The sequence below is a fragment of the Mustelus asterias genome, chromosome 1 (assembly GCF_964213995.1).
Source record: "Mustelus asterias chromosome 1, sMusAst1.hap1.1, whole genome shotgun sequence".
NCBI classification, from domain to species: Eukaryota; Metazoa; Chordata; class Chondrichthyes; order Carcharhiniformes; family Triakidae; genus Mustelus; species Mustelus asterias.
In genome coordinates this window covers 84059454-84082131 of record NC_135801.1, presented here as the reverse complement: position 1 = coordinate 84082131, position 22678 = coordinate 84059454, and the positions used below count along the sequence as shown (strand labels likewise).

The following is a 22678-nucleotide window of genomic DNA, read 5'->3' as shown; positions in this document are numbered from 1 at the left end:
CAGAGTCGCTGAGCAGAAACTGATAGCCAAGTTCCGCACACACGCGGACGGCCTCAACCGGGATATTGGGTTCATGTCACACTATTTGTAACTCCCACAGTTGCGTGGACCTGCAGAGTTTCACTGGCTGTCTTGTCTGGAGACAATACACATCTTTTTAGCCTGTCTTGATGCTCTCTCCACTCCCATTGTTTTGTTTCTTAAAGACTTGGTTAGTTGTAAGTATTCGCATTCCAACCATTATTCATGTAAATTGAGTCTGTGTCTTTATAAACTCTGTTTGTGAACAGAATTCCCACTCACCTGAAGAAGGGGCTTAGAGCTTCGAAAGCTTGTGTGGCTTTTGCTACCAAATAAACCTGTTGGACTTTAACCTGGTGTTGTTAAACTTCTTACTGAATTTCTTTGTCCCCCATTATTACTTCTTCTGCCTCATTTTCCAGCAATCCAACATCCATTCTTGGCTCTCTCTTACCTTTTATATACCCAAAAAAACTCTTGCCATCTTCTTTTACATTACTAGCTAGCTTACCCTCATGTTTCATCTTCTCCAGTCTTATTGTTTTTTTAGTTGTCCTCTGCTTGCTTTTAAAGGCTTCCCAATCCTCTGGCTTCCCATTATTCCTCGCCTCATGGTATGCTCATCAGGAACAGCCAGCCAAGAGGACCAGCGCTACAACACAAATGCACAGATTAAAATTTCCCTGCCCATTTCCTCATCACTGGTGACAATGATTCGTACTGAATAGAGAATTCCCTTCCCCCAAAAAGAGGACAGGCCCTGCGTATTTTGATGTTCCAGCCTGGGGGGGGGGGGGGGGGGGGGGATTATGGGACTAATTGAGAAGGTCCAAAGACCATTTCATTATTAATCATCAAATAATTTAACCAGTTGAAGTTGAAATAAAAATAAATGAGAAATTGAATTCTTTAATCAAACTTTCAGTACAGATGCGGGGGGGGGGGGGGGGGGGTGCAAAAAAGGCAAAACATATGCCCTAAAATCCATTAATCACATTGATAATTAGAATGAAGTGGTTTAAAATCAGTTTATTTTCTTACAGAACTTCACTTTTCACAGTCTCCAAATCAATGGTTAAAATATATAGCTGGTTACCGAAAAGCATACTCTACTAGATCATTGTACATCTGAAGAACTGGTATAACTGTAATAAGTCAATTTTCATCCAAGACCACCTCAGCATTACAGCATTCTTGTACTTTTTTGTACATTTGCATTGACTTCCTTCATCAGAATAAATGCTAGTTATTGTCAATTTAACTCTTGGTACTGAGTTCACTTTAAAATTTCTTCTTTTTAAAAATATTAACGTAGAAATAGTCTATTATTTACTGTGTTAAATCAGTAACAGAATGTAATTGCTCCATTGATGCCAAGTTCATAAATGGGATATTAAGTAGGCTAAAGTAAAATCCAGATATTGTAAATGTTTCCTTTCACAGAACCTAAAAACAAGCTTTTCGTTGGATACACATATTATTAAAAGTGGTCTTGGTATGACGCATTAAAACTTATAAACAAAGATAATAAAATTGTAACTTGGTACGTTATAAAAACCTCAGTCTTCCTTGATTATCCCCTTTTCTGAAAGCTTCGTGATAAAAATATTAAGCGTCAACATTGTGATGCATTCAAGGGTCGATCAGTCTTTTCCATGCTAATTCAATTTTGTAGAGGAAAGTCAGTTACGATTGACTAAAAACAGACTTTGTAATTAGTTGTTTTAAGAAGTTTGTTAGTTTGGGTTTACCTGCATGTATGCATTGGAGAAGGGTGAGGAGAAAAAGTGCAAAACTAAAAAAGGTTGAAATGCTGTGATAACAAGAAGAATTATTAGTGACAAAACATCTAGTATACAGTCTAATCTCTGATGCTATGAAGAATGATTATACAAATAATATTAGATAATACCACAAACTCAGAAAAGGTCAACTGTTTATAAATATTGCACTGTCTCATCCTGTTCCTGTCACATGTAGATTATTTTATTAGGATATTTCTCCATGCCAAAACTATTAATACTGACATATTCAACATGCTACAGTACAAGAAATGTGACCAGAAAGGAGCTGGAATAGTGATGACCCAAGAAAGAATTCTTCTGCGTGGTGTGTGAATACACTGTAGCTCTTCTAAAGCTTTAGGAATCTCATCCAGTGGAGAAGGGAACAGGCAGCAGAACAACTAGATAAAGAAGCTACAGAGGAAAATTAAAAGAAAAAATTTCGGTTAAACAGGTAGCAGATAAAAGGAGGAAAAAAAAAGGAACAGACCCGAAAGAACAATCACGAGTACTTGAGATGGAACTGGGAGTGTTACGCACCTGTGCAATATCTTGAAGGAAAGGCAAGTTACTGGATTAGGAAATTAACATAATTGACAACTCGCGCTCCTACTGAAGATCCTTAAAGATACTAGCCATCATTTGATAATTGTGAATTCAGATACCACCAGCAGAATATTCATCTGCAGCAGACATCCGAGCAGAGCCCAACCCCTGTCTCCATCTGCCAACCACGCTTGGATAGTGATCACGAGTAGGAATGTCTGGCTGATATTTCCCTTCCTGACTGATGAAGGATAGTCGCATACCTCTACTGCTATCCCAAATGAGATAGCAAACTCAGCCTTCAGATTTACAGGGCTTGAGTATGCACTAGGCAATTCAGTTACTGGGCCACTGGAAGCCATTTTTTAAAAAAAACAGACAAGTACACATTTGTATTTCCCCTAATAAATTCTTCCATTTTAAAAAAATCACAAATGGGACTCTACATTAACATTTTTCCACCCTGTGAAGAAACCATCTTTCCCCAACTACAAAGGATACTGTATGATGGAACACCACTGAATATGTTCAACTCCACAAATATCCAACTTCTAGTTTCACAGTCAAAAGAATTAGGAGCACATGCAAGTTTGCAGAAACAATAAATTTGACAAGGCAATAACGCTTTTTGCAAGCTCGCTCAGTAAGCTGCGTACAATAAACAATGTACTGACTGAACAACAGTAAAGGACAGATGGCAGCTTGCATTGAAAAAAAAAACAAGACAATTAGACATTCCAATAAAAAAAAGAAAATACATGTGGGCACGATGTATTTATTCAGGATGCAGGATATTCAGATTCTGGTTCCCTATCGTTGGGAGATGATTACAATAGTGTCACGTGCACTTGTGGTTATCTTGTGTAATATTTTTGATGCTACAAAAAAAAATTTACCACACACCACACAGACAGGTTATACAAAACAGCCATTTGAATAACCATGCTAGCACCATTATATTTATATGTGCTCTAGAATACTCAAGGAGGTGTGTATATAACCAATAGCTAAGTATTTTATAATACTATCAAAAAATTAACCATTATTACTTCATGACCACCTTATGAAACCTAACAGCAAATAAACAATTAGCTAAATGCACATAATTCTAATCATGCCTTATACAAATTTGTTAGAAACATATTCAAGGATTTACTAATTCGCCCCCCTCCCACCCAAACCCCAATATAAAATCACAAATAGGAAGCATAAAAAGGCATATAAATACATTGTTACATAGTATATGTTGTTCACATCTTAGAGCAAGGACGTCATACAAGCAATATAGAAATAACTGGTCACGGCACACATATGTATGTAATGGTGCATCTTGGAGAAAAGACAACAAACATGTTTAGCAACAAGGTGATTAAGAGGCTGCAATTCATACAAAAATGCATAGACATCAAGCTGAACTTTAAAAATTTCCCAAGTGTTTACTGCATCAAAGTGGAGCACAGTCAATGCAAAAATAAAGGTGACATCTTGGTGAGCAATTTATTTGGCAGAGCAGAAAGCAAAGTAAGAGACAAGTGTGTAAGTGGCAGCTGGTAGAACACTTCATAGTGGTGAAATCAGACAGTAGACTGGCTGAGACATTTTTCTGCTGGTGTTCTGAACCCTTCACTCATCAAAATTGGTCAGTTCAGAGGCCAGAGCACAGGCAACCAATCTTTTGGGCTATATATTCATGGCCAAGAATACAAAAGTTCCAACTGCCATACTTACATGCATAGGTGAAAGAACAATCCAACTAGATTTGTGGGATATTAGTTATTCCGTGCAGAGCCAAGGATTACTGTGAAAACAAGGTAGAAAACATACAAAACAAAATAAAACTGCTGCTAGGGTAGTCAGCTAAACATGGCCCAGGAAAGATGTGCAGTTAAAAGCATTTTCTTTTGATTAACACATCCTCAAGGTTACGAATTAAGGACTAATGTTAAAATTTTGCTTACCATTAAGTCAGCAATAGAAAAATTGGTACATTTTGAATCTCATTGCTCCTTCATTGCCCATCACCACCCCTTCCTACCAATTAAAACAGGAGTTATTGCTATAGTTTATTGGGCAAGGTCAGAAAAGGGTGATGTGTGTTAGTTCAACTTGAGAATGATGTCCCAGGCTGTCATTTAGAGGAGCAACAGACTCGGATATTTTTCCTCTCTCCATGTCCCCATAATCTCATGCAATATATGGCTAGAAACTGCAGTGAAGGTGGTCCTACCCAATTGAGACAAGCTGAAAGATAAGTCATTATTGAATATGAACTGGAGCTACCGAGTTAACCAAACACAGTACAGTTGATATTCAATGATGTATTAACATTGTAAAGCTTGTCAGCATTGAAATTAAGATTTAGAGGAAGAAATATATACTCAGAGGAGTACATTCTCAGATGAAAATTCAAACCCAAGGTGAAACATTAATTTCAAGATTACTAAATATCTGTCACAATGCCAACCATCCCCCTCCCCAGTAAAAATATCTTCTTTTTAATAAAGTTGTTTTTTCTGACTTATAATTCCTATGCACTAAAAGATGACAAACATCATTCAAGAGGATAGATCCAATTTGTAAAGTGTTGAACTTTTACAAGTTTTAATGTGCAAAGTTTTCTAGTAACAGACATGCAGTTAACTGCACTGGTGATTGAAATACAAATGCTGAAGGTTAAAATGTAGATTGGTGTTAAGACTGCTCGTGCACATGCCAAGGTGGGTGTTAACATCTCCCTTTCCCGAGCCATGTTTGGTTGGTAAGCAAAACTGGAGCCTGCCATTGAAAGGTTTGAAGCTGTGCGACTCTGCTGTAGTAATATCAGTCCTTGTTTAAAGTAAGGAAGAGGCACTGCCAAGACGAGAGAGAGCAGAGACTAATCCAAAGCAGCCACAGAGGAACAATCGCCAACTTCTCTTTGGAAAGGCATCAACAGGAGAATCTATCACCCTTCAATGGCATCAAAGTGTTAAAAGGAACAACTTTAACCTGTGGAGTCAGCACACTTTAACAGCAGAGACAGATATAACTTTAAATACCTTATTAAAAACTGAAACATGTCTCAAGGAACTTGGAAATATCAGTTTCATTTTAGATGAATAGGTGCGGACTTTTTTGTATCCTAAATAGGCTGCTTCTTATGGCAGCAATAGGCAAAGCAAAAAAGTACATAGTAACCAGTAAACTAAAAATAATCTCTTTCAGGTTTAGTTCCTGTAACACTTCTGAATGGAAGAGAGGTTGGGGAGGTAGCTATGATATCCTGATGTGCATCGCTTCACCCCACCCACAAAGCTGACCACTTCCCTGTTCATGAGAACTGTCCTATTATGTTAGCTTCTGTTTCCAAAGCACTAAGACTACACACCCCTTCTCACTGCCCACCCAGATACCAGCTTGTTTTCATTTTAAGCCGTGCCCCTTCTCCATTTCATGGAATGCTCTTGAAAGGATTTTCCTATATGAAAGATAATTGTTAATGTTTTCTGAATTTTTTTTAAAGATGGATGGACATTCTGATGCCAGACACGTTACAGCTAAGCAGATGGATAGGGTGACATCCTTGAACTTGCCAGGGTTGCTTATGTGAAGCTTGCACTGCAATTAAAAAAGGGGGAAAAAAATAAAACACACAATTAGAAATGATACCTCATAAATAAACTAATTTGTTACATTCCAATACAGTTCCATAAGCAATGATTAAAAACAAACCATTTTTTATAAAAAGCTGCATTTAATTACAACTGCAAATAAGTAACTCATGCATTATAGCAAATCATAGGAGTTTCAAAAAAAAAAAGACGACCGCAAAGCACAGGCAATTGGGAGATAAATTACACACCCAACCTAAATTCAGTGAAGAATGGAGTCATCAAATACACTGCCCCACTCATATTACCCTCCCCAAAGTGATCACTTAGGCCAATTAAAATAGCACTGAGGTTTGGAAATTCAACTTAATATACAATTGTGTTCATGTAGCTTCAAGCTGGTGTTTCACAGGCCACAACATTTTAAAAGTGATTCCTTTATGTGATGAAGTTTTTCCACATTTAAACCACTTCCTTGGAGAATAAGTCACAGTCTCTCCACTGCCATTGTCCCAATCGTTTATGTGGCAGAACATTGTTCCACAACTTAACCAAACAGCGGAAACACAAGGTCCGATGCTTTCATTTCCAACTATTCCCACACGTTCCTGGCAACTTCTGTCCCTAAAGAGTACACACTATCAATGGAAAGCAAGTTCTGCATTCTGTGGTGGTGTACAGTTAGTTGTTGGGTCACTGTTCTGCTGAGTTGCCCAATTAAGATTTGAATGGTTACACAGCTTGCATTAGGTATCAAGAGAATCCTGTCTAGTGATAGATTTGGGCATAACACATGCTGTGCAGTTTAACTGGTGAGTTTTTAATACTCAGTATAAAAATCCCTCAATATCTTAAAAGAAGAGCAAGGTTGCAAAGGTAAATGTTACTTAGGAAGCAAAATAAAAACGGAAACTTTGGCCCGAAATTTCCATATGCATTTTAGTGTGTCCACATCATTTAAGTTGGAAGTGCACCAGAATACAGTTCAGCTACAATTTAATTGAATAGCTTGAGGAACTAAATGGCTTATTCCTTTTCATATGTTCTTAAGTCAGAGATGGGTGTTGCGAAATGCTTGGGAGATGAACCAGGCTCTCAGTTTCCAGGATCCACATTTACAGATGAACCTTCAACCAATGGGCGAGGTATTAAATGAGTACTTTGCGTCAGTATTCACCAAAGAGGAGGACTTGATGGATGATGAGTCTGGGAAATGGTGTGTAGATAGTTTGAGTCATGTTGAGATCAAAAAGGAGGTATTGGTGTTCTTGAGAAACATTAAGGGAGACAAGTCCCCAGGGTCTGATGGGATATACCTCAGAATACTGAGAGGGGCAAAGGAGGAAATTGCTGGGGCTTTGAGAGAAATCTTTGTATCCTCACTGGCTACAGGGGAAGTCCCAGAGGATTGGCGAATAGCCAATGTTATTCCTTTGTTTAAGAAGGGTAGCAAGAATAATCCAGGTAATTACAGGCCGGTGAGCCTTACATCAGTGGTAGGGAAATTATTGGAGTGGATTCTTCGAGACAGGATTTATTCCCACTTGGAAATAAGTGGACGTATTAGTGAGAGGCAACATGGTTTTGTGGAGGGGAGATCGTGTCTCACTAATTTGATCGAGTTTGTCGAGGAAGTGACGAAGATGATTGATGAGGGTAGGGCAGTGGATGTTGTCTACATGGACTTCAATAAGGCCTTTGACAAGGTTCCGCATGGCAGACTGGTGCAGAAGGTGAAGTCGCATGGGATCAGAGGTGAGCTGGCAAGGTGGATACACAACTGGCTCGGTCAAAGAAGACAGAGGGTAGCAGTGGAAGGGTGCGTTTCTGAATGGAGGGCTGTGACAAGTGGCGTTCCTCAGGGATCAGTGCTGGGACCTTTGCTGTTTGTAAATATATACATTTTAAAAATTTATATATATATATAAATAAATGATTTGGAGGAAAACATAACTGGATTGATTAGTAAGTTTGCGGATGATTGGTGGATTGCGGATAGCGATGAGGACCATCAATGGATAGAGCAGGATATAGATCAGTTGGAGACTTGGGCGGAGAGATGGCAGGTGGAGTTTAATCCGGACAAATGTGAGGTAATGCATTTTGGAAGGTCTAATACAGATAGGAAATATCCAGTAAATGGCAGAACCCTTAAGAGCATTGATAGGCAAAGAGATCTGGGTGTACAGGTACACAGGTCACAAAGTGGCAATGCAGGTGGAGAAGGCAGTCAAGAAGGCTTACGGCATGCTTGCCTTCATCGGCCAGGGCATTGAGTTTAATAATTGGCAAATCACGTTGCAGCTTTATAGAACCTTAGTTAGGCCGCACTTGGAATATAGTGTTCAATTCTGGTCGCCATACTACCAGAAGAAGGTGGAGGCTTTGGAGATGGTACAGAAAAGATTTACCAGGATGTTGCCTGGTATGGAGGGCATGAGCTATGAGGAGAGGTTAGAGAAATGTGGTTTGTTCTCACGGGAACGACGGAAGTTGAGGGGCGACCTGATAGAAGTCTACAAGAGTATGAGAGGCATGGGCAGAGTGGACAGTCCCAGGGTGGAAGAGGCAATTACTAGGGGGCACAGGTTTAAGGTGTGAGGGGCAAGGTTTAAAGGAGATGTACGAGGCAGATTTTTTTTAAACAGAGAGTGGTGGGTGCCTGGAACTCGTTGCCGGGGGAGGTAGTGGAAGCAGATATGATAGTGACTTTTAAGGGGCGTCTTGACAATACATGAATAGGATGGGAATAGAGGGATATGGTCCCCAGTAGGGTAGGAGGTTTTAGTTAAGTCGGGCAGCATGGTTGGTGCAGGCTTGGAGGGCCGAAGGGCCTGTTCCTGTGCTGTAATTTTCTTTGTTCTTTATTCTACCACACATGGCATCCAGATCAGCAAGAGAGCATGTCCTGCAAACTTGAAGGTGTTGGAAATATTGTGAAGACCCTTTTTCAGCCCCCTTTTAGACGGGCCACCGGAGCTATATTCTCCCCTCGCCTCAGCTATGGATACTGATAGATTTGCAATCATATTCTGATCCACCCACATCCCTTTTTTTCTGTTGAGCATGTGAGATGGTGCCCATTGGGCAAGATTACTTTGGCTGACTCAGTGGCAGAAGTTCCCAGTCCACATGTCCCAGTACTGATTTCAGCCCCTCGGATTGTAAAGGAGAAAGTCAACAGAACCTCAGTATTCTATAACAAAATGTATTGTTCGTCTTCACAACTGATGCGTGTGTGGTGCGTGCTCAGATTGGAGAATTTTTTTTTAAACACAGTAGCTGGTAATGCGGGTTTCACTGCCTCAAAAAGCACAGAGTATGTAGGTTAATGACTGGATCGGTCTTCACAGCCAAGCCAGTTTGTGTCCTGGACAGACGTCCGAACATGGACTTTCAAATAGGATTCAGCAATCAAGAATGGCACACATGCCCCTCTCCAGGCAGGGAATGCGGAGGTCAGCTATCGTGCTTCTACTTCTGTCCCAGATCAAATCATGGACTGGTATGAGATTTAGTCAGAAAACTGCATTTCCAGCCTCATTTCAAGGTGAATTAAAAAACCCAGAGGTGCTTTCGGAATCTCTCTCAAGAGATGTCAGTCATGGCAATAAGAAACATCTTGGGAATAAGTATCAATATAAAAAATGAAATTGGAATGGATACCTTACAATTTAATCCCAATCCTATGGAAATCCTGTGGAAGTATTTTAACATTAGGGACTTTGAATTGCCTGTGAATTACTTATTTTGTCTGAGGAGTGAAGATAAGCAGCAAGTGACAGACAGAGCTAATCGATCCTACAACTAATAGATCAGATCTAAGCTCTGCCGTCCTGCCACATCCAGCCATGAATAGTGGTGGACAATTAAACGGGGGGGTTGGGGGGGGGGGGTCATCTTGTATTAGTTTATGGTCCTGCAGATTCTAACCAGGAGTCAAACAACCAAGAGCCATCTGATCAGGAACAAAGGGATCTAAATCATTGGGCTGAGAAATATGAAATGAAATTCAATATTGGGCAGAGCAAAGTGATTACTAAAGCAGCAGATCAGAGAATAAACTAATTGGTAGTAGTCTACAAGATGCAGCACAGGAACAAGATTTGGGAGCATTGTCGACAGATCACCGAAGTGTGCAGCAGCAGTAAATAGGATCTTGGGTTGTATAACGCATGAAACAGAACACAAATCACAGGATGTGACAATGAGTCTATATAACATCGTGGTCAATCTGGAGCAGTGGGCGCAGTTCTGGTTGCCTTAGTGTAGGAAGAATATCATAACATTGAAAAAAGATACAGTAAGATCATTTAGATTGAGACTAAGTGATTTTAAGAGGAAGTAGGACTGACAGCAAAAATAATTGAAGGATCGGATAGTGAACAATGCATTCTCCTTTCAACTCTGGGCTAGCCAGTTGGACTAATGATTTTCCCCCTATATTTACACATGTTCCCAAGTTATTCATCTTGTATTAGTTTACGGTCCTGCAGATTCTAACCAGTAGTGAAACACTGATTCTATCCCTGACATGGCACAACGTGAACTAATAAATGCTAGAAGCTCCATACAGGCATTATAAAACAGCTCAAATGCACTTGTTAGAAAACAAACACATATGGAACCGTGCAACAGATCATACTTGATAAGTTTGCTTAATCAATGCACAGTGTAGGCAATACAATGATAGCATTAGTGATTGAAAAGTTATGTTAATGATATAGACATGCAAAAGCAACACAAACAATGCTAAGTCCACACACCATGGAACAATATTGTGGTAAGTCGAAGCACCTGTAAAAAGTGGGTAGCTGGAGAATCACCTGTAGATAGCTGCACCCCACAACTCTTCATCTGACATTGCCCCAACTATACTAGTGATAGGAAACGGGATTTTTCCTCAGACTTTTCCCTACTGTAAACTCCATGTGAAAGGAATACATTAAATTGCCAAATCTATTAGATATCTATTCCTGCGATTGGAAAGTACACAAATTATAATTTATTAAGTATTGTCATTGGTTATCAACATTCATAAGCCATATGCAGGAAACATGGAAATAATTCAAAACTTTCCCCTGATCTTCCCAGCCCTATGAAATAAACATTTTAGGAGTTTGTAGGCCACATGCTTGATTGCAGTAGTAACTGAACTTCAAAAATAATTTGACATTAATACAGATATCAGCAAGTAAGAAACATTGCCTTCTTCAATTTAATAATTATAGCCGATAAGATGAAAACCTGCCTTGACAAAACATACCACCTCAAACATATCTCAGTAATACTTTTAGTGTTACTAATACAGTAATATTTCTGATGAGATTTTGTTTTGCTTATGATTACACAAAAACGCAAGAATAGCAGGAATAGACTAGGCAGCCCATTGAGCCTGCTCCACCATTCATTTCTGATCTTGGATTTCAACTCCACTTTTCCACCCATTCCCCAAATCCCTCGATTCCCCGAGACACCAAAAATCTGTCCATCCCAGTCTTAAAAATAGTCAACAATGGAGCATCCACAACCCTTTGGGGTAAAGAATTCCAAAGATTCACAATCCTTGGAGTGAAGTATTTTCTCTTCATCTCAGTCCTAAATAATCAGCCCCCGTATCCTGAGACTGTGCTCCCATGTTTTAGACTCCTTGAGCAGCCGGAACACTCTCTTGGTGTCAACCCTATCAAGATCCTTCAGAATCATGTGTTTCACAATGAAATTGCCTCTCATTCTTCTAAACTCCAAAGAATATGGGCCCAATTTACTCAACTTCATCATGGGTCAAATCCCTCACTCCAGGGACCAATCTCGTGAACCTTTCCTGTACCACTTCCAATGTGAGTATATCTTTCCTTAAATATGGATACCAAAGCTGCACCCATTGGGCACAATTCTCCTAGAAGTGCTGTCCCTTGCAGGAAAGATGGTATGATTCCTGCTGGATGGATCAGCACGATCTAAATCGCAACCCACGTACACCTAGACATTTTTCGGAGCTCGGGGTGATTCCAGCCAGGAAAGCGATGTGCGGGACCTAAAGATACCGGCACAGCTTGTTCCCAAGGACGCCCCAATTTCCAAACAACCCTACAGACCGCCAGCTTCATGTTGCACCAGTGGGTTGGTGAATAGATGAAAATACACAAATCACGAGATTCTCTGGCCATAAGGTGATTTGCGCCTGGACACACGGGGCTGGAGAATCGCCCCCATTATTCCAGACGCAGTTTCACCAAAGCCCTGTACAACTGTACAACTGCCTCCCGAAGATACACAAGGCAAACACACCCGGCCGTCCCATCGTATCGGGCAATGGGACCCTGCGCGAGAACCTCTCCGGCTATGTCGAGGGCATCCTGAAACCCATTGTACAAAGAACCCCCAGCTTTTGTCGCGACACGACGGACTTCCTACAGAAACTCGGCACACATGGAGCAGTTGAACCAGGAGCGCTCCTCGTCACAATGGATGTCTCGGCACTCTACACCAGCATCCCCCATGACGATGGCATTGCTGCAACGGCCTCAGTGCTCAGCGCTAACAACTGCCAGTTTCCAGATGCAATTTTACATCTCATCCGCTTCATCCTGGACCACAATATCTTCACCTTCAACAACCAGTTCTTCATCCAGACACAGGGAACAGCCATGGGGACCAAATTCGCACCTCAATATGCCAACATCTTCATGCACAGGTTCGAACAAGACTTCTTCACCGCACGGGACCTTCAACCGATGCTATACACTAGATACATCGATGACATTTTCTTCCTTTGGACTCATGGTGAACAATCACTGAAACAACTCTATGATGACATCAACAAGTTCCATCCCACCATCAGGCTCACCATAGACCACTCTCAGGAATCGGTTGCTTTCTTGGACACACGCATCTCCATTAAGGACGGTCACCTCAGCACCTCACTGTACCGCAAGCCCACGGATAACCTCATGATGCTCCACTTCTCCAGCTTCCACCCTAAACACGTTAAAGAAGCCATCCCCTACGGACAAGCCCTCCGTATACACAGGATCTGCTTGGATGAGGAGGATCGCAACAGACACCTCCAGACGCTGAAAGATGCCCTCATAAGAACAGGATATGGCGCTCGACTCATTGATCAACAGTTCCAACGCGCCACAGCGAAAAACCGCACCGACCTCCTCAGAAGACAAACACGGGACACAGTGGACAGAGTACCCTTCGTTGTCCAGTACTTCCCCGGAGCGGAGAAGCTACGACATCTCCTCCGGAGCCTTCAACATGTCATTGATGAAGACGAACATCTCGCCAAGGCCATCCCCACACCCCCACTTCTTGCCTTCAAACAACCGCACAACCTCAAACAGACCATTGTCCACAGCAAACTACCCAGCCTTCAGGAGAACAGTGACCATGACACCACACAACCCTGCCACAGCAACCTCTGCAAGACGTGCCGGATCATCGACACAGATGCCATCATCTCACGTGAGAACACCATCCACCAGGTACACGGTACATACTCTTGCAATTCGGCCAACGTTGTCTACCTGATACGCTGCAAGAAAGGATGTCCCGAGGCATGGTACATTGGGGAAACTATGCAGACGCTGCGACAACGGATGAATGAACACCGCTCGACAATCACCAGGCAAGACTGTTCTCTTCCTGTTGGGGAGCACTTCAGCGGTCACGGGCATTCGGCCTCTGATATTCGGGTAAGCGTTCTCCAAGGCGGCCTTCGCGACACACGACAGCGCAGAGTCGCTGAGCAGAAACTGATAGCCAAGTTCCGCACACACGAGGACGGCCTCAACCGGGATATTGGGTTCATGTCACACTATTTGTAACTCCCACAGTTGCGTGGACCTGCAGAGTTTCACTGGCTGTCTTGTCTGGAGACAATACACATCTTTTTAGCCTGTCTTGATGCTCTCTCCACTCCCATTGTTTTGTTTCTTAAAGACTTGATTAGTTGTAAGTATTCGCATTCCAACCATTATTCATGTAAATTGAGTCTGTGTCTTTATATGCTCTGTTTGTGAACAGAATTCCCACTCACCTGAAGAAGGGGCTTAGAGCTCCGAAAGCTTGTGTGGCTTTTGCTACCAAATAAACCTGTTGGACTTTAACCTGGTGTTGTTAAACTTCTTACTGTAACTGTACCACAACATCTTTATTCCTGTACTCCGAATTCCTTTGTAATAAAGGACATGCCATTTGCCTTCCTCATTGCTTGCTAGACCTGCATGCTAACTTTCTGCACTCCTTGAGCACATCCCGGTCTCTTTGGAAAAAAAACCATTATTTTTATCTGCAAAGTGAAGAACCTCACACTTACCCACATTATACTTGATCTGCCATTTTGTTGCCTACTCAATTGAGCTGTCTCTATCTCTTTGCAGCCTCTGTGTCCTCCCCCCCCACCACAGCTTACCTTTATACCTACCTTTATATTATATACATTACTCTCTCTTCATCTACGTTATTAATATCAATTGTAAATAGTTGAGGTCCCCCGTACTAATCATTGCTTCGTTCCACTAGGCACAGCCTGCCAAATTCAAAATGCTTCATATATGCCCACTCTGTGCTTCTTTCCATCAACTAATTCTCTATCCATACTAATATAGCACCCCCTGACTCCATGTGCCTTTATCTTGTCTATTAACCTTTCCTGTGGCACTTAGCAAATGTCTTTTGGGAGACCCAGATGTACTACATCTACTGGTTTTCCTTTATCTACCCTACCAGTTACACCCTTTATCAAATAATTTGTCAAACAGGATTTCCCTTTTATACAATCAGGCTGACTTGTTCTGATCATACTATATTTTTCGAAGTGCATTGTTAAGACTCACTGAATAATGGATTCCAGCATTTTCTCAGCATCTGATGTCAGGCTAACTGGACTGTAGAGCATTTCTTTCTCTCTCCCTCCTTTCTTGAAAGTGGTGTAACATTTGCCAACTTCCAATCTTATGGGACCATTTCCAAATTTAAAGAATATAGAAAATCATGACGAGCACAGTCATCATCTCTGCAGCTACCTCTTTTAGAACCGAAGGGTGTAGGCCATCAGGTCCCAGGGATCTGTCCGATTTTAGTCTCTTGAGTTTCTCCAATTCTTTTTCACTGCTGATATTAATTACCTTAATATCCTTACTCTTATCAGCCCCACGATAACCCTCTATCTCAGGTATGCAACTTGTGTCTTCTACTGTTAAGAAAGAAGCACAATATTTGTTCAATGTCTGTGCCTTCCTTTGTTGTTGGGTCAAAAATCTGAAACTCCCTTCCTGATAGCACAATGTGTGTACCTACACCACAAGAACTGGTAGTGGTTCAAGAAAGTGGCTCACAACCACCTTCTGGAGGGCAATTAGGGATGGCCAATAAATGCTGGTCTTGCCAGTGACATCCACATCCCATGAACAAATAAAAATAAAACTTATCCCATTCAAGTGGTTATTTCTCATGTGAGAGCCTTGGCCTCATGCATGAACAGGCCATTCAATAATGGAATGCCAAGTCAGTTTAGTCCTTACTTGACATCTACAAAGCCTGTCAGTACTTTCCTGGCTGAGACCTGCTAACCTCTTAAGCAGATAAGAGCATTAAAGGATTGAATGACAAATCTTCTTGGCTCTGTAAGGCGCAATGCCATGCTTAGGAACTGCATTCAGTAATCCATCTAGGAGCTTTTTGTAAGTTTCTAATGAAGAATGTAATAACATTGTGGAAACTTGGCCGGTGGTATGGCACAGGTTTGAGCACAAAATAAGTTCACAATTTAATTCTAATAGCATTCCGATTCCCCATTTGAATTTGAAATGTTAGCCACATCACTTTGGAGCAGCACCAAGCAGAGGAAAGATTTTACACACGTGAAAGATGTGTATTTATGTGAAAGATGTGAAAATAGCATATCCTATTTCAAGTTTTACCTGGCTGTCAACAGGCAACACCTGGTGGCTAGACCAGGTCAGTTAAAACTGCAGCCAAGATCATTCAACTAGCAACTGTATTCATGTGAGCAGATGGTCTATTTAGAGATGCGTAAGAAAAAAAAAACCAAGTTCAGAGTGGATCTGTTCTTCAACAGAAAACTATTGTAGAAATATACCAAGTATATTTGGTATACATTTGGAGCAAAAACCACCTCAGTGATTGCAGGGTTTCCCACTTCATGACCACCATTTATTAAACTGGTTTTTGACTTCAAGTAATCCAGCTGTGACCTTTGTATTTACATAACAGCAAAATGTGTCTATTATTACAGTTGGGTAGACCTTTACTTTGTGCAATAATGTAAAATGGATGACTGCAATTTCAGCCCATTAAATCAATTAAAAAATGATGAAGATGCGTGACAAGTTGCTGACTTGCTATCATCTGATTTACACTATCGCGCAAAATCAATATCTACCCTAGTATGTAGGAACTCGAACACTTGCACAACTCTTTGCACCTAGTCAGTTTCACCTCATGTTTGACCCAAAAAGTATTTAAGTAATTTTCCCATAATCTATTATTGCCAAATTGCAGAAAGAATTTGATAACTAGTAGTCATGATAACACCAAAAAAATACAATCCTCTTCTGAAAATGCCCATCAGCCCTGAACAAAGACCAAGGGACTAACCCAAGAAACCATGGAATACTACACAACAAACACCCCAAAACCTCTCACATTTTTCACGTGGGGTCATACAAATAAATTCAATACTAAATTTTACAAACGGCTCAAACTTAATTCTCAGTTAATAAAATACACCAAACCTCTTAGATGCAAAGTTCAATCTCTCCTGTGAGTTCACTCACTTTCTAACTCTTGTCACATTAAGATGCTCTAATTTCAGCATTTAGAAAACAGACTATTGAAGCTGTTATACAAGAATAAAGTAGAAACAATCCATAGAGTATTCCGGCCTGCCCCTCACCATACAAGGCATAGCGAACCAACACAAGAGCATTTCTTAAATGGTGTATTTATGAGACCTACCTGGTAGCCAGTTTTAACACATATCTAATGAATAAACATTACTATTTCTAGCCATTTGACACCTGAGGTTTTGCTTTGCTCCCTTTCCTCTTGAAGATTAAAATCAGATCAGGAGATTTCTGTAGAAAGATATAAATATATGAAAGTAAAGCAGCATTTTAAATACATTGAATACTGACGTACTTCTTCTTATCCTTGTCCTTCTTGGTTGTTTGGGAAGCTTGTTGAGCCTGCGATTGAAGCAGCTGAGTTGCCGCTTTCCTCTTGTTGAATGCATTCATTTCATCCTCCAGGTCCTTCTTCTTATCTTCAAGTTTCTTCTTCTCATCTTGGTGAGTCTTCTTCAGGTGATCAAACTTCTCATGAAGCTGTGAACACAACATATCATGCACTTCAGACACAGGCCTGTGGACAGTTATTTAGCAGTCTTTTCCCCTGGTTTCTATGGCTATGACTCAGCTTTCATTCCCGCCCCTTGCAGTATAAAAATATCCCATTTTCTATGTCTTTTAACTTTGACAAAAGGTCATCTGGACTTGAAACGTCAGCTCTTTTCTCTCCTTACGGATGCTGCCAGACCTGCTGAGATTTTCCAGTGTTTTCTCTTTTGGTTTCATATGCAAATTGTGGGCTACCACCAGAAGGAAAATGGAGCAGAAAAAATATCAAATTTTCATGACAAGGATTGTAAAAGGAAATCTCCCACCGCTACATATCCACGACTCCAATCCCACACGGTGTGGTTGTTTTTTAAATTCCCTCCCTTTGAGCTCAGGGTAACATTGAAAGGTTAATAAATGTAACATTGCCAGATTTACACACATTCCAAGGCAAAAGGCCTTGCTATACTATACATTTGCTTTTTTAAAAAATGGGTTTCTCCTTTTCACTCCTGAAAGAGGCATGTCATGTTAAAGCATGATCTCTTAGGCACCAGTTCACCCAAGCAAACACAAGAATACAACACAAGTAGAAGCAAGAGTAGGTCATCAGGCCCTTCAAACCTACCCCGCCATTCAACACGATCATGACCTCAACTCCTTTTCGGTGCCATTTCCCCTTTAACCCTCTATTCTTCGATCTATCGAATACCTACCCACCTCCACTTCGAATACTTCTAATGATCCAGCCTCCACCACCCTTTGGGGCAAAGAATTCCAGAGATTCACCACCCTCTGCGAGAAAAAATTACTATGCACCTCAGTTTTAAATGACCAGCCCTTTATCTTGTAGCTATGTCCCCTGGTTCGTGATTCTCCCACTAGTGAAAATATCTCGCCATCTACCCTGTCAAGCCCCCTCAGGATCTTATATTTTTGAATAAGGTCATTTCTCACTCTTCTAAACTCCAAGAAACACAGGCCCAGGCTATTCAGTCTCTCTTGATAGGACAACCTTCTCTTCCCAAGAATTAGCCTGGTAGATCTCCTTTGAACTGCCTCCAACGTTACTATATCATTTTTAGGTAAGGGGGACCAAAACTGTACGCAATATTCCAGGTGAGGCTCACCCACACGCTGTACAATTGCAACAAAAACTCCCTATTTTTAAACTCCAACCCCTTTCTGTGTAAGCCAGGCAGCAAGTGGTACTCGGATGTTGGTGAAAGAGGCATCACATTTGAAGAACATCTCCTCTCCACAAGCAATTTCTAACAGGAGATATTGGATACTTCACAGAAGAATTAACTTTGCAGTAACCTCATTACCCCAATTAAACTTGGGGAATAGCACAAATCATGTACTTTGCACCAAGTAGTGACTGACCAGAAACTTCAGTGGACCATAACTACTGTGGCTAGAAGAGCAGATCAGACGCTGAGAAATCTGCGATAAGGTGAAGCCTGTCCACCATCTACAAGGCACAAGTCAGGAGTGTAACAGAATACTCTCCACTTGCCTGGATCAGTGCAGCTCCCGCATTACACAAGAAGCTTGATATCATCCAGGATAAAGCAGCCCACTTGATTTGCTACCCCATCCACCACCTTCATCATTCACTCCCTCCACAATCGATGTACAGTGGCAGCAGTGTGTACCATCTACAAGCTGCACTGCAGAAACTCACCAAGACTTTTGTATTAACATCTTCTAAACCTGCACCATTTGCCACCTGGAAGGACAAAGGCAGCAGCTGTATGGCAAGACCACCACCTACATGTCCCTCCAAGTCATACACCATCTTGAATTTGAAATATATTATTGTTCTTTCATCACTGTTGGGTCAAAATCCTGGAATTCTCTCCCTAACAGCATCGTGGATGTACCTACACCACACGGTGTGCATTGGTTCAACAAAGTAGCTCACCATCGCCAGTGTACTATTAATCACAGTGTATGGCAATTACCTTGTTATGGGAATTGGTGGTTAAACATGTGACATTGATTGTCCTGTAAATAGAAACAGCTGGAACACTTTGGGTGGAGAGCTTCTTGTAGGTTAGTGGGATTGAGGAAGTGTCTTACAATAAACTGGTTTGAATCCAAAAGACTAGTCTGGATTGATTCTTCCTGATGTGGAGATGCCGGCGTTGGACTGGGGTGAACACGGTAAGAAGTCTCACAACACCAGGTTAAAGGTATTTGCTACCAAATAAACCTGTTGGACTTTAACCTGGTGTTGTGAGACTTCTTACCTTGATTCTTCCACCACAGCCATTTGTTGTGAGTAACAACCATTGTTTCCTTAAGGGAAATTAGGGTTAGGCAATAATTGCTTCCTTGCCATGACCCCACATGACATGAATAAAGAAGAAATTAATAATCCATTTAATCATATTCATACTTAAAATTGATATTAAAAGTATATTAATAAATCATTTGCAGCTTGGTTAATCAGTTCCTTATTGCGGAGCCGGATATTAAGCTTCTACTGAAACACCTTCAGACTTTGGCAATACATTGCAAAAATGTAGAATAGGTCACAACTTGGGCCTGAATATCGTGGGTGGTGGGATCTTGCTTCGATTCAAAGAGTTCCCTGCCGACTCCGATTGACCCGCCACCATTTCACACTCGAATGAGCATCAAGTTGCTGCAGTTGGGATCTCTGCCCCTCACTGGCAAGGAAGTATCACCTTAGAGAGCTGTCGGCGAAATGATTGGCCAGCAGCTCTCTAGTTCCTGCAGCGACAGGAGCTGCAGTGGACGGAAGGAAAATACTTCAATATGCCAAAGCCAAAGTCCCGGGACTGGATGACAAGGTAGGTTTTGGGGGTCCATGGAAATATCAATTTTAACAAAGAATATTTTGTCTATAATGGGATAGGAGTTTTCAATGTTAAATGTCATCCAATACAACTGCTGTAGTCTAAGAGTTCATGATAAAAAAGCCTATCGAGTCTAGCTACAGACCTCTGGGATTCCACTCACATTAAATATTTTTTTTTAAATGTTGTGTTTCAAGTTTTTCAAAGCTCCAGCCCATTAGCAGCCTTTCCCTTATTCCCCAACATTAGATTAATCACCATTCAGATGCCTCCCCAAATCGACCTACACTTTATCTTCCTATACCTCGAACCCACTGCACCCCCCTCCTCACCAGGCATTATTGGCTGGTGAATGGACCATCATTCCTCTCCCCTCAAACCTCTGGCTTTTCTTCCTTGCACCACTGATGGATAAGTGGTTGGGTTTGGATTCTTCTGATTCTCTGACCAGTCAACATTTCCAGCCCACCTTTAGGCCAATCGCTGTCCCCAGAACAACATACCTCAGCCCAGCGACAAATAGCAAACCCCTCTAAAATGATCCAAGAACAGTGCTCCTGTACAATTATTCCCTTCCAGGACAATATTTTGCCCCCTCCATCCACGTTCCCCACCCCCCCCAAGTACAAGTACAAGTTCTACCTCCTTCTCAGCTTCTTTCAGCTCAGCCTCCTTCTCTTTCACCCTCATGACGAACATCTGTCTCATTTCTTCCTCCTTTTTCTGAAGCTCGGTCAAGAATTCATTTCTCTTTGCCTCATAGGTCTCCTGTAGGCTAAAGTAGAAAAGAGACATATAGAAATGCAACTGATATTATTTTCAACCTATGTAAACATAATTTAAATGTGCACAAATGTTGTTTCAGGAAAAACTACAAGATTTTTGCTTGGCTTTGCCCCATACCATTTAGTTAAGATATAGCTTTGATCCATCATAAAATATAAAAACAACCTTTGTCACTGAATGTCAAACACCACGATCTTAAAAATACATTTAAGTATCGTACTTGAATTGGTACTGAAAAGATCAAATGCACATTGCAAATATCTACAGCACAAAAATGCTGGTTCTGGATCATACTCCATCGAATGGAGGTAATTTCAAGATACAGTGGGGCCTCAACTTCCGGATGTCCTGCTCATTTCCCATGCACCAATCCCACCCAAATACAAGAGAGAAGCAAAATACTGTGGATGCTGGAATCTGAACAAAAAACAGAAAGTGCTGGAAAATCTCAGCGGGTCTGACAGCATCTGTGGAGCGTGAATAGAGCCAACGTTTTGAGTCTGAATGACCCTTTGTCAGAACTGGGTTCCACCCAGACATAAAATTGATCCCATTGGATTAAAATACACAATTGAAAGGTATTTTCTTTTCTATCTTTTATCCGTCTCTTCAGAACATACCTTTAAGCTGGGATAGAGTATTAAAGGCACTGACAGTCTGAAAATATTTCACAGGTTCCAGAATCTAAGTTTTATTATGTCATTTGACTGCAGGGGGCACCACTGTTGAATGCAATCCTGTATTTGTCCAATATTCACACCCACAAGTAATGGGAGCAGTATGACCAAATAGGAATCAGGGATCAATTGTCCCCTCTCTAGCAGAGGGATTCTGAAGTCACCGTACTGTCCCTACCTGAATTCAATGAATCCAGAGGGGCCTTTCTGATCTACATCTGATCAGCTGGAGGCTTTTATAGAATCCCTACAGTACAGAAAGAGGTCACTCGGCCCATCGAGCCTGCACCGACAACAATCCAACCCAGGCTCTATCCCCATATATTTACTGTACTAATCCCCTGACAGTAAGGGGCAATTTAGTATGGCCAATCTACCTAACCTGCACACCTTTGGAGTGTGGGAGGAAACCGGAGGAAACCCACGCAGACACGGGGAAAAAGTGCAAACTCCACAAAGACAGTCACCCAATGCCAGAATCGAACCCAGGTCCCTAGCCCTGTGAGGCAGCAACGCTAACCACCGTGCCGCCCATATCTTATCTATAAAGCTCAATAATGCACCAGTATATAACCAGATAGACCCAACAAGTTATTCACATTCAGAAACACATTTTTAAAATTCACCATAATAAACCCAGGGACAGAACCACAACATTAAAAAACATCTTTTCTACTTCCCTCTGGATTTTGATGAATCGGCGTTATATAATGTATATTTATTTTAATAAGGAAACCTATCAACGCTTTGCTACAATTCTACATGACATCACCCTCACTGAAGAAGTAAACCTCGAATTTTAAAACTAGCTCTGTACCTGAATGGCTTGCTGTCTGGGTCTGTGTCTTTAAATCCCATTTCCTCCAGTTTGCAGCGTCTGTACAGTTCATAATGACGGGCGTGTGTCTGCTCCCTCAGATCCTCCATATTTACACGAATCAGCATTTCACGGAGCTTCACAAAGTCGCAGTGGTTTTCATTTTCCACTATAAAGCAATTTATGTTTTGAAATGGGAAAATAAGAAATGAGGGGAAAAGTCGTCATTTTTTGTCAGCAACTGTATTCTTTGAAACAAA

At 41.2% G+C, this 22678-nt stretch overlaps 1 protein-coding gene across 6 annotated transcripts in view; it reads right to left on the bottom strand.

Annotated features, from left to right (window-relative positions):
* Positions 1 to 905: 905 nt before the first annotated feature.
* LOC144494864 (septin-11) overlaps positions 906 to 22678 on the bottom strand; it is a 91362-nt gene continuing 69589 nt past the window's right edge. For 2 of the 6 annotated variants that reach the window (XM_078214355.1, XM_078214382.1), the window contains exons 7-11: positions 22419 to 22587; positions 20781 to 20913; positions 17114 to 17298; positions 5924 to 5948; positions 907 to 2219 (exon numbers count right to left, since the gene is read on the bottom strand). In XM_078214355.1, the coding sequence (XP_078070481.1) occupies positions 5933 to 5948; positions 17114 to 17298; positions 20781 to 20913; positions 22419 to 22587 (503 nt within the window). In that variant the 3' untranslated portion in view covers positions 907 to 2219; positions 5924 to 5932. Of the gene's footprint in view, positions 2220 to 4848; positions 5949 to 17113; positions 17299 to 20780; positions 20914 to 22418; positions 22588 to 22678 lie in introns of those variants that run through there. The other 4 variants (XM_078214363.1, XM_078214390.1, XM_078214345.1 and 1 more) reach the window with 2 other exon arrangements.